A 15,857-nucleotide genomic window follows, 5' to 3' on the forward strand; every position below is an offset into this window, starting at 1 on the left:
CTCAATATTAAGTGGGAGAATTTTCCTCAGACAAAGAGCTGGACAGAGGATGTGAGGATTTAAATTTAAAGTTGAATATATTATCGTATGCACAGGTGCAACGAGAAACTTAATTTTCAGTAGTGTCACAGGTACATAGTATCATATAGGCAACATTAACATGAAAAATATAAATGGAACATAAATTATGCACAATATTTTACAAGAACACACAAATAGAACTAAAATGTCCATTTTAGTGCAAAATATTCACAGTATTCATAGGCATAATTATGACCCAGAGTCTACTACTGCCATAGTCATTGAGTGCTTTCAGGAAGTACCTTCATAGATACTGAAGTGAACGTTATTTGTTATCTAGCAAATAAAAGTGGCGAAACGAAACTGACCAAACAGCTACAAGAGGCCAGTTCAAGATTCAAGATTGTTTAACATCATTTTCAGTACACAAGTGCAAAGGGGAATGAAATAATTGTTACTCTGGATCCAATGCAACAGGAAAAAAATACAATTACTTAAAGAATGCAATAATAAAAAACACAATAAATATAAATACATAAGATAGCTTATATACGTAGATTGATAGTATGCACATAAGGTGATGCTTGGCGAAGGAGTGTCTGTACATAAGGTGACTGACAGAAAATAATAAAGTAGTGGTGGTAGGGATGTTAAGGGGTGTATTATGGGGTGGAGAAGTTGATCAGTTTTACTGCTTGGGGGAAGTAACTGCTTTTGTCTGGTGATCTTAGTGTGGATGATATAACACCTCCCTCTGCAACTGGATCCTACACTTCCTGACTGGGAGACCTCAGTCAGTCCGGATCGGGAGCAGCATCTCCAACACCATCACGTTGAGCATGGGTTCCCCCAGGGCTGTGTGCTCAGTCCACTGCTGTTCACTCTGCTGACCCACAACTGTGCTGCAACACACAGCTCGAACCACGTCATCAAGTTCGCCGATGACAAGACCGTGGTGGGTCTCATCAGCAACAACGACGAGTTAGCTTACAGAGAGGAGGTGCAAAGGCTAGTGACTGGTGCAGAACCAACAACCTGTCTCTGAATGTGAACAAAACAAAAGAGATGGTTGTTGACTTCAGGAGGCATGGAGCGACCACTCCCCACTGAACATCAACAGCTCCTCGGTAGAGATCGTTAAGAGCACCAAATTTCTTGGTGTTCACCTGGCGGAGAATCTCACCTGGTCCCTCAACACCAGCTCCATAGCAAAGAAAGCCCAGCAGCGTCTCTACTTTCTGCGAAGGCTGAGGAAAGTCCATCTCCCACCCCCCTCCATCCTCATCACATTCTACAGGGGTTGTACTGAGAGTATCCTGAGCAGCTGTATCACAGGTTCGGAAATTGCACCATCTTGGATCGCAAGATCCTGTGCAGATAGTGAGGTCAGCTGAGAAGATCATCGGGGTCTCTCTTCCCGCCATTACGGACCTTTACACTACATGCTGCATCTGCAAATCAAACAGCATTATGAAGGACCCCACCCTCTTGCCATCTGGAAAAAGGCACCGAAGCATTTGGGCTCTCATGACCAGAATATGTAACAGTTTCTTCCCCCAAGCTATCAGACTCCTCAATACCCAGAGCCTGGACTAACATCTTGCCCTATTGTCCTGTTTATTATTTATTGTAATGCCTGCACTGTTTTTGTGCACTTTGCGCAGTCCTGTGTAGGTCTGTAGTCTAGTGTAGCTTTCTGTGTTGTTTTTTTTACATAGTTCAGTCTAGTTTTTGTACTGTGTCACGTAACACCATGGTCCTGAAAAACATTGTCTCATTTTTACTATGTACTGTACCAGCAGTTATGGTTGAAATGACAATAAAAGTGACTTGACTTGACTTGATTGGAGTGGGACAAACAGTCCATGAACAGGGGTGAGGGGGGTGGAATCCTTTCTGGTACTGCTGGCCTTTTCCAGATACCTTTTTGTACACAGTATGTCCTTGATGGAAGGTAGGCTGGTGCCGGAGATGCACTGGGCAGTTTAGACTACCAGCTGTGGGACCTTCCTGTCCACTGCACTGCAGTTCCAGTACCACACCGTGTGTGTAGCAGTGGTGTAGCACTGTGCATCTGTAAAAAGTCATGATTATTGATGTACATAGTCAAGCCCCCTTCAGCTTCCTCAGAGCTTTCTTGATTGTGTAGAATGTGTTTTGGGACTATTGGAGGTTGTGTAGGGTGTGCACTCCCAGGAGTTTGAAACTGCTTGCTACTGATGTTCAAATTTCAAAGTTCATTTCTTATCAAAATATGTATGCATTATACAACCTTGGGATTCATCTTCTTACAGACAGTCACAAAACAATAAAACCCAAAAGAACCCATTAAGACAAAAGACCAATATACACCCAATATTCAGAGAGAAAAAAAATCATATAAAAAATAAAAGTAAGCAAATAGCAGCTAGAATGAAAGTGAGTCCTCAGATACGAAACCCAGAGCAGGTCTTTTGCCTCAGGCTCAGTGCATGCACAGTGGAGTAAATTTTGCCGTGCCCGCAGACCCACCACCTTGACCTCAGTGCAGTGCAGAGCAGAGTAGATGTTGTGGAGTGGCAAGCAGAGCCTTCCCAACCCTCACCTCCGGTTCCACCACCCTGCCTTTTCAAATCTTCTGGCCCAGCGTTTAAATTGTCCAAACATTGGGTTGTTCCTTGCACTAAGAGCCAGGCCCTGTAACATCAATACGCTCTGGTGAGGACCCGGCCCATAACCAACCCTTCCAACTCAGTCTAATGCAGGCATGGGCAAACTACGGCCCGCGGGCCATATGCGGCCCGTTAAGCTTTTTAATCCGGCCCGCAGAACTTGATGAAATTATATTAATAAACCTTGTTAACGTTTTTTCCCCACAATTCTGGCATTTTCCCAATAGATGACACACTCTATATACATTTGTGGCGACCCATTTCCTGGCACATCCAAACCGGCTCACAATTAGCCAGCGTTCCAGCTAAGGGAGATAGCCTGCGGGGATTTGCGAGTACAGAGCTTTGGAGCCTCTGCGCCACAGGGGGCAGGTTGAGGGAGGCTTAAAAGTGAGGCTGGGGATTTCGAATAAAGTTTTTTTCTTCGACTGCAGTTACCGACTCCGTGTCGTAATTTTAGCGCTGCATGTAGCACACCGCTACACATTGACCTTTGTTGAGGTGTAGTGTATTACTCCACATTTGCGCTTTACTCTTTGTTCGGCTCGACCTATTTGTGTGAACAGGCGTTCAGCGTCATGAACATCAACAAAGCCAGCCACAGATCCAAGTTAACTGACCAACACCTCAGATCCATCCTGAGAATCGCCACAACAAAACTAAATCCAGACTTTGATGCTCTGGCTAAAAAGGGAGACCAACAACACTGTTCCCACTGAAATTAAAAATAAGTTTCTTCATTGTGTTATGTAAAAAATGCATTTGAAAATATTTTTTTCAATAAGCCTTACATGTTACATGTCATTTCTGTTAAGTGATGGACATGAGTAGTGCGCAGGTGCACGTACGTTCTCAAAATAAAAAATGCGCTCCAGATCAAATAACGCGCTCTGCATACTGGCACGCTGTCACTGTTCTGTCTTTGTGCTGGTTGTTGTTGAGTTTTGGCACAGGGGACAATTGAATAAGAAGGAGCAGGACAAGTAGACCTGCATCTCCTACCGTTTTTGAAATAAAGACAGCCAGGAGGAGAGTGATGATGATAATATCTTGAAGGATAACAGAATTTTCAGTGCTGTAAAATAATAACTGTTACTATTAAAAAAAGCTGTATTTTATTCATTTAATTTTCAGTGTTTTAAAAGTCATTTCAATAAATAGCTAAATACCATGGGACTTCAAAGACAGATATTTTGTTGTAATGCATTTGTTCATTTTCAATTGAAATTAAAGCACATGTTTTCTACATATCCCATGATATTTTATTTTCTCTTATGAAGTGTATTACCAAAACACTCCGTCCATCTGCTCCTGGTCCGGCCCCGCTGTCAAATTTTAGAACCCTTTGTGGCCCACAAGTCAAAAAGTTTGCCCACCCCTGGTCTAATGCTTACATCGGTCAAACCTCGCTCTCCATTTAGGTTGACGAGCCTCAAATCTGCCTCTCCTCTGCTCCACTCACCCGAATTTGCCTTAACTTTGTCTCGCACCCGCGTGCTTCGAACCGTAACATTGTCTCTGCTTCCATTCTGGTGCTGGATTACATTGACTTAACTTGACGTAAAATATGCACGTTTTTAATTGTCCATGCAACTCATGACTCTTAAACTCACATTTTGCTAATCTTTATTATACTAATCAGTTTTTGAATGTTAAGATTCTTCACATCAGCAGCACACACGAGTAATTAGAGTGTTAGCAGTTTCAATTGATGGTAAGCTCCTTTTGATCAGGCCTATTTGTTTGTTTCCCCAATGTATCAAAGATGGTACTAAGTACCTGACTATTTAAAAGGAAGGGTATCAAAGCCTCCTAAGATTAAACAGATCAGGTGGAAGTTTCGGAAGAAGGTGAAGTGCTGCATGGCAAGGTTTGCGTAACACTACTACCACCCCAGCGACCCCGGTTCAATTCTGCTGCAGTCTGTAAAGAGTCTGAGGCTCTCCCACATCTCCAGGTGCTCCGGTTTCCTCCCACATTTTAAAGTCATGCGGCTTGGTAGGTTTAATTGGTCTTGTGGGCATAATTGGGTGGTGTGGGCTTATGGGCCAGAGTGTCTGGTGCTATGCTGCGTCTCGAAATGAAAAAAAATATAAAGAAGTAAAGTGAGAGTTCACAGCTTCCTCAAAAAAGGAACAGATGGGTGTTTTTTTAACCCTGAACAGTGAAAGCTGAGGTATGAGTTAATAAATTTGTAGGGCTATCGAAATTTTGGTTGGGTCTACCTGGAGATGATTCCACATGTGGAGTTAATTCAAAATTAGGATTCATGAATAGAAGATGGTCATCCATAAATCCAATGGTGAATCGGGATAAGTTACTCCTCTTGGTGGCTAAATGTGGAATTCACTGTAGAGGTCACGTGCTGAGTGTCTAATCACTCATTCGTTCCTCAGGGAAGTTCTGAGACAAGAGCCAATGACCGCCCTAGCAGGGTGTCACGTGCTGAGAGTGTGGAAGTTTCCAGGCATATGGTCTGGGTCGTAGCAGAAAGCAGGAGAAGCAGCCACTACTCCTGTGGGCTGTGGATGCAGCTTCTACTCAGAGTGGGAATGGCTTCCGGCTGGCTAGCTGAGTTCAATGTGTGAAATGAGACAAGGAAGTCTCACATCTCAGTTCAGACTACTCCCTCCCTGCACATTTTGGTAGGTCAAATATGATGGCAGAATATAGCATTAATGGCAAGACTCTTGGCAGTGTGGAGGATCAGAGGGACCTTGGGGTCCATTGGATGCTCAAAACTGCTACACAGCTTGACTCGGTGGTTAAGAAGGCATATGGTGCATTGGCCTTCATTAATCATGGGATTGAGTTTAAGAGCGGAGAGGAATGTTGCAGCTATATAGGATCCTGGTCAGACCCCACCTGGAGTACTGTGCTCAGTTCTGTACGCCTCACTATAGGAAGGATGTGGATACCATAGAAAGGGTGCAGAGGAGATTTACAAGTGTATTGCCTGCATTGGGGAGCATGCCTTATGAGAATAGGTTGAGTGAACTCGGTCTTTTCTCCTTGGTGTGACAGAGGATGAGAAGTGAACTAACAGAGGTGTACAAGATAATAAGAGGTATTGATCGTGTGGATAGTCAAAGGCTTTTTCCCAGGGCTGAAATGGCTAGCATGAGAGGTCACAGTTTTAAGGTGCTTGGAAGTAGGTACAGAGGAGATGTCTGGGGTAAGTTTTTTATGCAGAGAGTGGAGAGTGCATGGAATGGGCTGCCAGTGGCAGCGGTGAAGGTGGAAACGATAGGGACTTTTACGAGACTCCTGGATGGATACATGGAGCTTAGAAAATTAGATGGCTATGGGTAAATCATAGGACATGTTCGGCACAGTTTTGTGGGCTGAAGGGCCTGTCTATATTTTCTATGTTTCTACATGGAGTGGTAGAGGAATCCACAGTACACTAATTATCAATGTATGAATGCGGTATATGATGTAAGATCCATCTTTCTTCAAGATGAATTCGGGACTGTATACTGCATACACACTTTGATAATAATCTACATAAGTCCATAATGGAGAAAATGGGTGAGATGGAGTAAACTGAACATGTGAGGCAGAAATATCACAGGCTAATCAGAGCAAATAACATATTTCTTCACAGTGTAATCTTGGTAATTACTGTGAATGAAAATGGTAAATCTTGGTCTTGGAGCATCTATCAAGTTGCATCACTGCATTTCACAGAAACTGCACTGCAGCAGCCAGGAAGGCTTGAAACAGGTGGTAAAACTGCCCAACACATCACCGGCACCAGTTAATCCACCATAAAGGACATATATACAGAGAGATGCTTGGCAAAAGGCCAGTAATATCATGAAGGATCCCACCCAACCTGCTCATGGTCTGTTTCTCCCACTCCCGTCAGGCAGAAGGCTACTCAGCATCCATATTAGGACCACCAGACTCAAAAACGGTTACTTTCCCCAAGCAGTGAGGCTAATCAACACCTCCATCCAGTAACCAACCCCTCCACATCCCCACACTGCTACTTTATCATTATGTACAGACGCTCCTGTGCCTAGTGTCGTTTAATGTACAACATGTAATCAGTGTATATAAGCTATCTTTTGTATTTATATGTATTGTGCTTTTTATTAATTTTGTTTTTTTTTATCTTAGAGGATTTTTATATGCTGTATTGGATTTGTAGTGGGAGAGTCTGGGGTATCCAGGGAGGGTTGCACCTCTTTGAGGCTTTGATGGCTTTGCAACTAAGTTTGCAGACAATATGAAGATGAGTAGAGGGGCAGGTAGTGTTGAGGAAGCAGGGAGCATGCTGACGGACTTAGACAGATTAGGAGAATGGGTAAAGAAGTGGCAGATGGAATATAGTGCAGGGAAGTTTATGGTCATGCACGTTGGTAGTAAAAAATAGAAGAATAGACTATTTTCTAAATGGAGAGAAAATTCAAAAATCAGAGATGCAAAGGCACTTGTGAGATCTTGTACAGGATTCCTTAAAGGTTAACTTGCAGGTCGAGTTGAGGCAAACACAATTTTAGCATTCTCTTCCAGACGACGAGAATATAAGAGCAAGGATGTGATGCTGAGGTTTCATAAGGCATTGGTCAGATCACACTTGGAGTATTATGAGCAGTTCTGAGCCTCTTATCTAAAAAATGATGTGCTGGTATTGGGGAGGTTCCAGAGGTGGCTCACAAGAATGATATGGGAATGAAAGGGTTAATGTATGAAGAGCATTTGATGGCCCTAGGCCTCTTCTCACAGGAGTTTAGAAGAGTAAGCGGGCAATCTCATTGAAAACTATCAGATATTAAAAGGCCTAGATAGAGTGGGTGTGGAGAGGATCTTTCCTATTGTGGATGAGTCTAAGACCAGAGAGAACAGCATCAGAATAGAGGGATGTCCATTGAAAACAGAGATGAGGAGGAATTTCTTCAGCCAGAAGGTGGTGAATCTGTGGAAATTATTGCCATGGATGGCTGTGGAGGCCACGTTTAAAATGGATGATGATAGGTTCTTGATACATCATGGCTTCAAAGGAGAAGGCAGAAGAATGGGGTTGAAGGGATAATAAGTCAGCCATGATGGAATGGTGCAGCAGACTCAAAGGACTGAATGGCCTAATTCCGCTCCTATGTCTTATGGTCTCTGATGAAAGGGCTGTTGTGTCCATTCTGGGGCAGCTCACTCACAATTGGTCCCCACTGGACACTCAGCTCTCACTTGTGGCTCTAAATAGCTGTTTGCATGCGACAGGGCCCCCACTCTGGTTTGCCACGATGACAGGGAGGGCAGCCAAAGGGGCCTCATATCCTGGTGACATAGGGACATGCCTTTCCTAGCATGCAAAGTCAATTCCGGCGGAACAGACAGATCAGAACAGAATAGCAAAATCGAATGGCCAAGGAGGTGGTTCTGCAACACTTTCTGGAGAGTGAAGGGCATGAAGGGGCACCGAAGAAATCATGGTCATCCACTGCTATCAAGGAAGACCCCAGTTGTGACAACTATTCATACCACTGGATCCAGACATCTGTGGTCAAGAGAGTGGAGCTGCTCCAATAAAAAAGGCTTTACCACTTTAAAACTCTCCCGCACGAGTTTCTTGTCGTCATTGGATATGATCGACAGCCAACAATCGGATCACAGTAACAATTGATTCATGCCCTTTTACACTTCTTTACTGGAAATGACACTAAGCATTGTTGAAATCTTGAATCTTGGAGTGCCCCAGAGTCACTGACTGTTTTAGAACCGGGTCTATTCTATGTGAGATGTTCTCACATAGGGTTGTTTCTTTTCCCCATAGTATCCTTGAGCTATAGAGGAAAAGTCACTGGCTAGAATTGCTGCTTTAAATAACAATCCAATATGTGTAGTTATTCACTTTATTAATGGAGAAGTTTTGGCAATTGTAATGAGATTCACATGTAAAGGTTTTGTTCATTAGTTCTTTCTTGATTGAGATGATTATTGGTTAGCATTTACTCGGTGTGGAAGTTACTCTGTTTAAATCAGCCTCAGCCTGACTGTTGTCTAGTTATGTCATTTGCTGAAGAGTTACAATTTGAATTTAACATTTATGCAACCATCAGCATACCACTCCGTTTCTAACATCATGACCTCCTCCGTTGATATCCTCAGATTAGGAAGATTGACCTCCTAAGAATACCCATCACCCAGGACATGATCTCTTCTCATTACTACCATCAGTGAGGAGGTATAGATGTTTGCAGACACACCCTTAGCATTTTAGAAACGACTTCTTCCCCTCTGCCATTAGATTTCTGAATGCACAATGAACCACTCCAGGAACACTACCTCATTATTTTCCTCTCCTTTACCACTTCTTATTTAATATACTGTATATCTCATTGTAATTCTTAATATTTTTATGTATTGCACCGTGCTGCTGCGGCAAAACAAGAAATTTCATAACATATATAAGCAATAACAAACCTGATTCTTCTTCTTCTTCTTCTTCTTCTGATTCTCCACGATGTAGCAATTTTCTTTTGAGTGAGACATGACATTAGTTTTACTTGGGCACCATGATGTCACACTCATCCAAAATATCATGATATCATGACAGTCATTCTCACCTTGTTTCTGAAATTCAACTGTTTAGATCAGATTGGACCAACACTTTAAAATCTGTAAGTACTTAATCTTGCTAAAACTCGAAAAGGACACAAGGTTATTGGTGAGTAAATCCAATACCTCACATATGGAAACCTGTTCTGGGAGCTTATTTACAGCTTCGATGCCATACCCCTAATGCAGCATACTGAAACAGGAGGAAGAATTTCTCCTTTGGAAAATAACACTGGTGACAAGTGAGTAAAGCTCTATCTTCTCTGAAATACAATAAGTAACTTTTGCATTATTGCGGGGAAATGGTACTTCCAATCTTTACAGTCATAAAGGAAATATAAAACAAAGATTAATAGCTGTATTGTCTAATTATAAAACTACATCTTGAAATTCTAGTCTCATATGACATTCATTGTAAAATTCCCCATGGTGATCAAATGTACTGGTCTCTCGTGGGCTGTTTGGACACCAAGACTAGACTGAAATTTAAATAGTGGTGATGTATCCTTCTTCCTGGCTATACAGAATTGTGGCAGTATCGCAGTTTCATTTGGAAGGGATGACTGTTAAAGACATTCTGATCAAAATAATCTACAGTCAAGTTGCAACAACTGGCTTGTAGTCTCATCTTTAGCTTAACTATTTAGAATGGTCTTCATCCTAATCTTCTCACAACAAGCAGATTTACATGGCTTTAATATGTATCCATGTTTCATTCTTTCATGTAAATTTCTTTCTTGGCTCCCTTGAATGAAATGGGTCCAGTTGATGGATAGTATCTTCAATTCTAAAAAACCTAAATTGTTGGTTCTCAGCTGTAAGTATCTGTGTGTTAATTAATGGGTGTAATAAGAAGCAGATGTGTCTCTTATTATACCCATGGGATCAGAAGTGGGAAGAGTGAGCAGTTTTAAGTTCCTGGGCGTCAATATCTCTGAGGATTTAACCTGAACCCAACATATTGACGCAGCTACAAAGAAAGTTTGGCAGTAGCTATATTTCATTAGGAGTTTGAGGAGATTTGATGTGTCACCAAATCACTTGCAAATTTCTACAGATGTACCTTGCAGAGCATTCTAACTGGCTGCACCACTGTCTGGTGTTGGGTTGGGAAAAGCTACTGCACAGGATCGAAATTAACTGCAGAGAGTTGTAAACTCAGTCAGCTCCATCATGGGCGTGAGTTTCCATAGTATCCAGGACATCTTCAAGGACCGATCTCTCAAAAAGGAGGCATCCATCATCAAGGACCCCACCACCCAGGTCATGTCTTGTTCTCATTGCTACCATCAGGCAGGAGGTACAGAAGTGCAAAGGCACACACTCAACGATTCAGGGACAGCTTCTTCCCCCTCTACTGTCTGTTTTCAGAATGGACGTTGAACCCATGAACACTACCTCTCTAATTTTTTTATTTCTATTTTTGCACTACTCATCTAATTTAACTAAATAACATATATAAACACTTACTGTGTCACATTTTTTCTATTCTTATATTTTGCATTGTATTGCTGCTAAAAGGTCAAAATATTTCACAACATACAATATACTGGTGATATTAAACCTGATTCTGATTCTGACCATATCTAGTCAATTGCATCACAATTGAGTATGTATTCTTCAACACCAGCTTTCGAACATTTTTTTCAGACATTCAATAAAAAGCCTATATTTTAAATTCTCAGTCATTAACTGTAGGTCCACTTATCATCTAAGCCTCCAAACACTTTCCCTAATCTCCTTCCTCATTCCTGAACAATGTACGGATTGTGATCTTCACAGCTAAAGCTGAAGACTTCATAAAGGCTTGATAATAATACCCTAAGGCAAACCAGGCTAAAGGAATCAGCTGTTTCCACTTTATTTCTTCTTCAAAAAAACTGAATGTGCAATGCAAAAGGTCACCTGTAATTTTTCTTCAACAGGAAATAAAAGTGATAAAGACTGAAAATCATTTTGTCTATGAAATTAATCCACACACATTCTCTGCCAAAGGTGTTGATAAATCCTTAATATAGACAGACATTGTTACCGAACCATATTGTCCTTCGTACCAAACTCAAAGGAAAATTACACTTGGGTTTCAATTTAATGCTGTAAGATAACCACTTCATGCTTGGGTTGTAACAGGAATTTAAAGGCATTAAGTCGGCTCGTTCTATTTTGCTTGCTAGAGCATGGTCATCAATGGACCGCATCACGTGAGCTCGCGTTTCTGCTCTGCACTAGTCTCCTGCTGCCCTGCAGGTCTGGCTGACCCTGGGGATTTGCTGCTGCAGCCATCTTGTGGTCCACAAGTGGTGTCTAGGCTTCAGATGGTGGAATCGCAGGTTCCGCCTTCTGAGTGTCCCGAAGGCTCTTTCGAGTGCTTCTGCATTCAGGTGCCACTTTATTAGGTACACCTGCTTGTTATTACAAGTATTCAGTTAAGCAATCACTCAGTGCATAAAAACATGCATACATGATCAAGAGGTTCAGTTGTTATTCAGACCAAACATCAGAATGGGGAAGAAATGTGATCTAAGTGACTTTGACCTTAGAATGATTGTTGGTGCTAGATGGGGTGATTAGAGTATCTCAGAAACTGCTTTTTCATGTGCAACAGATGCTAGGGTTTACAGGAAATGGTGAAAAACAAAAGTCATCTCTCAAAAGTCTATTCTCTGAGTAAAAATGTCTTGTTAATGAGAGGGGTCAGACTGGTTCAAGCTGATAGGAAGGTGACAGTAACTCAAAGAGCTACACAATGCAACAGTGGTGTGCAGAAGAGCATCTCTGAATGCACAACACATGGAACCTTGAAGTGGATGGGCTACAGGACCAGAACATCCACACATCCACTCAGTGGCCACTTTATTAGCTACAGGAGGTACCTAATAAAGTGGCTAGTGAATGTATACAACTCTGAGAATTACAGAATTATTGAAACAGTTGAAATAGATCTTAAAATATGGAAAACAACATTAAAGATATTTGGCTGCTGTAAATTAATTAAAAGCGCTAATATTGATTAAGATTAAAAAAACCAAACCACTCACTTTTTCCATCCAGATCAATGACTCCTTTCAGATGAATGAATCCACATCTTCCTTATGAATCCAACAGTGTGCAGATCAAATGCAATGGCATCTGATCTCCAGTCTGTTCTGTACCTCCCCGCTGCAAATTGCAGGCTTGGAGGTCAGGGCATACTGACCTGTGTGCAGCAGCTTGCCAGTAGTCGGTCTTTCAGCTGGATATTTAACTTCCAATGTGCATGATACAAATTTACCAAAGCTAACTTTAATACCAGCTGAACTAATTCTCAAAGACTAGATTTTTAAAAAAGAGTTTAAATTTTTTCTATTCCACTAACTCTGGTTGTTTATTTTCCCGTTCTGTAAACACCATACAATTCAAATATAACTCTTTTTAAAACCGTCAGCAGTTCTTAGATGTGCTTTGAATTTAAACGCTACAAAGAACAGTTAGCAGATAGAGATAGTAAAGAATTACATTCTAGTCACACCCACTTTTCCTAATTTTCCTTTCTCTGTTTTGTCTCCTTTCCTGTTCCCTGAGGACTGGAGTGATTGATAGCCTAATCCAATCATTGTATTACACCAGCCTCAGTTGGAATGTTTCCTTATCATTAACAGTTACCCTATGGTTAAATTCACAGCTCACTGCTTGATGCAGCCCCTGAGATTTAAAGGTCTGGCCTTTAGAAAATATTTAAAATAAAATTGAAAACTTGACAATACCAAGATCTTCATACTTTCCTATGTCATTTAAAAAAAATTAATTTGATGTAAAGTACACAGGTCCTATGTAAGTCCATAATGCGACCAGCTATGTTAACAGCTCACTGAAACTTAAGAAACAACTAGCTGGGATAGTAAAATAAATATATTTGACTTGGTTTATGTGTTGACTAAGAGTAATATTTATTCTAAAAGAGGAAAGCAGACAATATGGCTCCAATGCACTGATTTAAATCACTGCTCGTCTGAAGCAGTCAGAGAGAGCAGAGGTGCCCTGAATGCAGCTTAAGCTCCCAAAGACAAAAAATATGCATCTCTTAAACTTCCATTCTGTAAAAATGTCAACCTGTGGTTGTGTGGTACTTCAAAACATGCACTTGGCATTTTATGCTGTCTACTCTACCTTCATCTGTAAACATGAGCATTTAACATTTGTGTAGGGCAAGTAACTACAAACTTGTTATCTATTATCATCCTTTTATCCTCATTATCTACTTTCAGTTATTGGGCTGCGGAGGTGGGCAAGCAATAAACTTTGTCAAATAACTAAATTAACCTTTTCACAATTTAATTTCCGTTAGCTAATTTTACAATAAGAGCCAATACTTCGTTTCTAATACCAGTCCAAGAAGGAGGGTGATCAATATGGTTTGGTTCAGTTTCTGCATGACTTAATCTGAAATGCAACTTGACAACCTCCTATCAAGAACAAAAATTCGATCATTGGAAGATACTCAAGGCAGACAAATGAGAAAGAGGAGATGCAAAATGAATTCATGAGCTATGAATCTGAAATAAATAGGCACTCTTTTAAAAATAACGAAATGACTACTAACTTACAGCTTTGACAAGTTGACTGTTCTAAGAAGTTGGAAAACACTTTGAAGTACTTTCTCATTCAGAAGTAGTTTTCTATCAAAATTATTTTGTCTATTTAAAAAAACTCTAGGTATTCCCACATTTGAATTTACCCAAATGAACAGACTTTATTCCTTTATCTAAATATAAATGATTAAAAAAGTGCACTAGAAGCAATTACAATTTGGTGTAAAGTGTTCACATTAAAATTGCAAAGCAGTGCAGACTGCATTAGAACATAGAACATAGAATAGTACAGTACATTACAGGCCCTTCGGCCCACAATGTTGTGCCAACCCTCAAACCCTGCCTCCCCTATAATCCTCCACCTTAAATTCCTCCATATACCTGTCTAGTAGTCTCTTAAACTTCACTATTGATATGAATAAGTTGAAGTTCGTGGTTTCTATTCAAAAATGAGTGTTAACTAAATCTTGAAAAGAGAAACTGTGCTAATATAAGTTACTACAAAGGGCTTCAAGGTACTTCTTTCATTTATCCATTAACTTCTCCCCACCCACTTTACTGAAGCATTGTGCCAATAAAAGAAATTGCTATTGGAAGTGTTTGCAGACTTGTCCATCTGTCAATATGATTAGTTATGTTGACCAGCAGAAAGCGAGGTGCCTTGAAAGGGAATTGATATTAGAAGTTGTCACCGTTTTGTCTATAGTCTCAGAGGAAACACTGCACAGTGGTGAAGGCAATGCTTACCAGACAGGCCGCCATATGTGGTTCGCTTGTCTCTACCAACGGCAGGCACAGGTGTGCCATCTGCAAGTAGCCCTATCAGCCCAGAGACTGTGTTGATTGCTGTAATACCATCTGCACCACCTGTGAGAAAATACAACAGTTATTTAAATTCCAATCCACAGAAAAATATCTTTTGATTTTGATTTCAATGTAATAGCTAGAGAATAGTTGGCATGAGTCATTTCAAAGTTAGTGACACAGGGACTATTATCAAACAAAAGGGATGTGTTTTTAATTGATGTACGTAAGCTATTTGAAAATTAATGTAACAGGAAGGACAATCAAAATCAATTATTTAAAGAAGTAATTCTCAAGAACTAAAGAGTTATTCTCAAGTAGAATTTTAATCTTTTTTATATTCAGTTCCCACTGCCATTTTCTTACCTTCCTGAGCTGCCATCGCTATGTTTACAATGTCGGCGACGTTCGGGGTCAGCTTGGCAAAGAACGGTATCTTAACAGCTTGCCGTACCCAGCGGCAGATGTTTTGCACCAGCTTTGGATCCTGTTCAAATGGGTCAGTTACAGAACTAGATGAGAAACTAATCTGATAAAGCTGTGCAGAGAGACAGGCAGAGCTTCATGCTGCCAGTCTGACTGCACTGTGTGTGACATTGAAGGGACTGCAACCCTCTCATTACTTGATCCTCAGATCACAGCAATAAACAGCAGAGCAGTAATAATATCATCTAACACAATTGCATTTTTCTTGTCTACTAAATAAGCCAAATGAATCAGCCTCCATTATAGCATAATAGCATTACTTGACTAATACTGATCGAGAAAGGTGATTACAATGAATTATCCATTAAGGTATTGAAACTACTGTTATTAATAAATTCCCTTTCTTACGAATAAAGAAAACTTAATTGCTGATACTAAATCATTTTTTTCCACTTTCTCATTACTGCTCCCCTGCTTTTTTGAAAGATTAGTTTCACTTTTTTTTTAACAATTCATTACCCTTTAAACATTCACTCAAGTTAGATTAATTACACATAGAGTGTGGCCAGTCTGTGCCGCTGTGGGTTGGAGGTGATTGGCAGTTAAGTAGGTTTCTGGGTGGCTGGAGCAATGCTCAGTCAAAATTGCCTCTGTTGTCTTTTAGCAGTGTGATGATAGAGGCATTGTGGTTAATTTATTAGACTCGTGATCCACAGTCTGGACTAAAATTTCAGATATGTGAGAGGTAACATAAACACAAGGGATTCTGCTGGAAATTCAGAGTAACATAAAATATCGAAGGAACTCAGCAGGCCAGGCAGCA

The 15,857-nt window shown here is 40.7% G+C and overlaps 1 protein-coding gene across 2 annotated transcripts in view; it reads right to left on the reverse strand.

Moving 5' to 3' along the window:
• LOC132401544 (dihydropyrimidine dehydrogenase [NADP(+)]-like) overlaps positions 1-15,857 on the reverse strand; it is an 889,454-nt gene that overhangs the window by 165,337 nt on the left and 708,260 nt on the right. For both annotated transcript variants that reach the window (XM_059983565.1, XM_059983564.1), the window contains exons 17-18: positions 14,975-15,095; positions 14,552-14,671 (exon numbers count right to left, since the gene is read on the reverse strand). In XM_059983565.1, the coding sequence (XP_059839548.1) occupies positions 14,552-14,671; positions 14,975-15,095 (241 nt within the window). The remainder of the gene's footprint in view (positions 1-14,551; positions 14,672-14,974; positions 15,096-15,857) is intronic.

Source organism: Hypanus sabinus, chromosome 11 (assembly GCF_030144855.1).
Source record: "Hypanus sabinus isolate sHypSab1 chromosome 11, sHypSab1.hap1, whole genome shotgun sequence".
In the NCBI taxonomy this organism is placed as follows: Eukaryota; Metazoa; Chordata; class Chondrichthyes; order Myliobatiformes; family Dasyatidae; genus Hypanus; species Hypanus sabinus.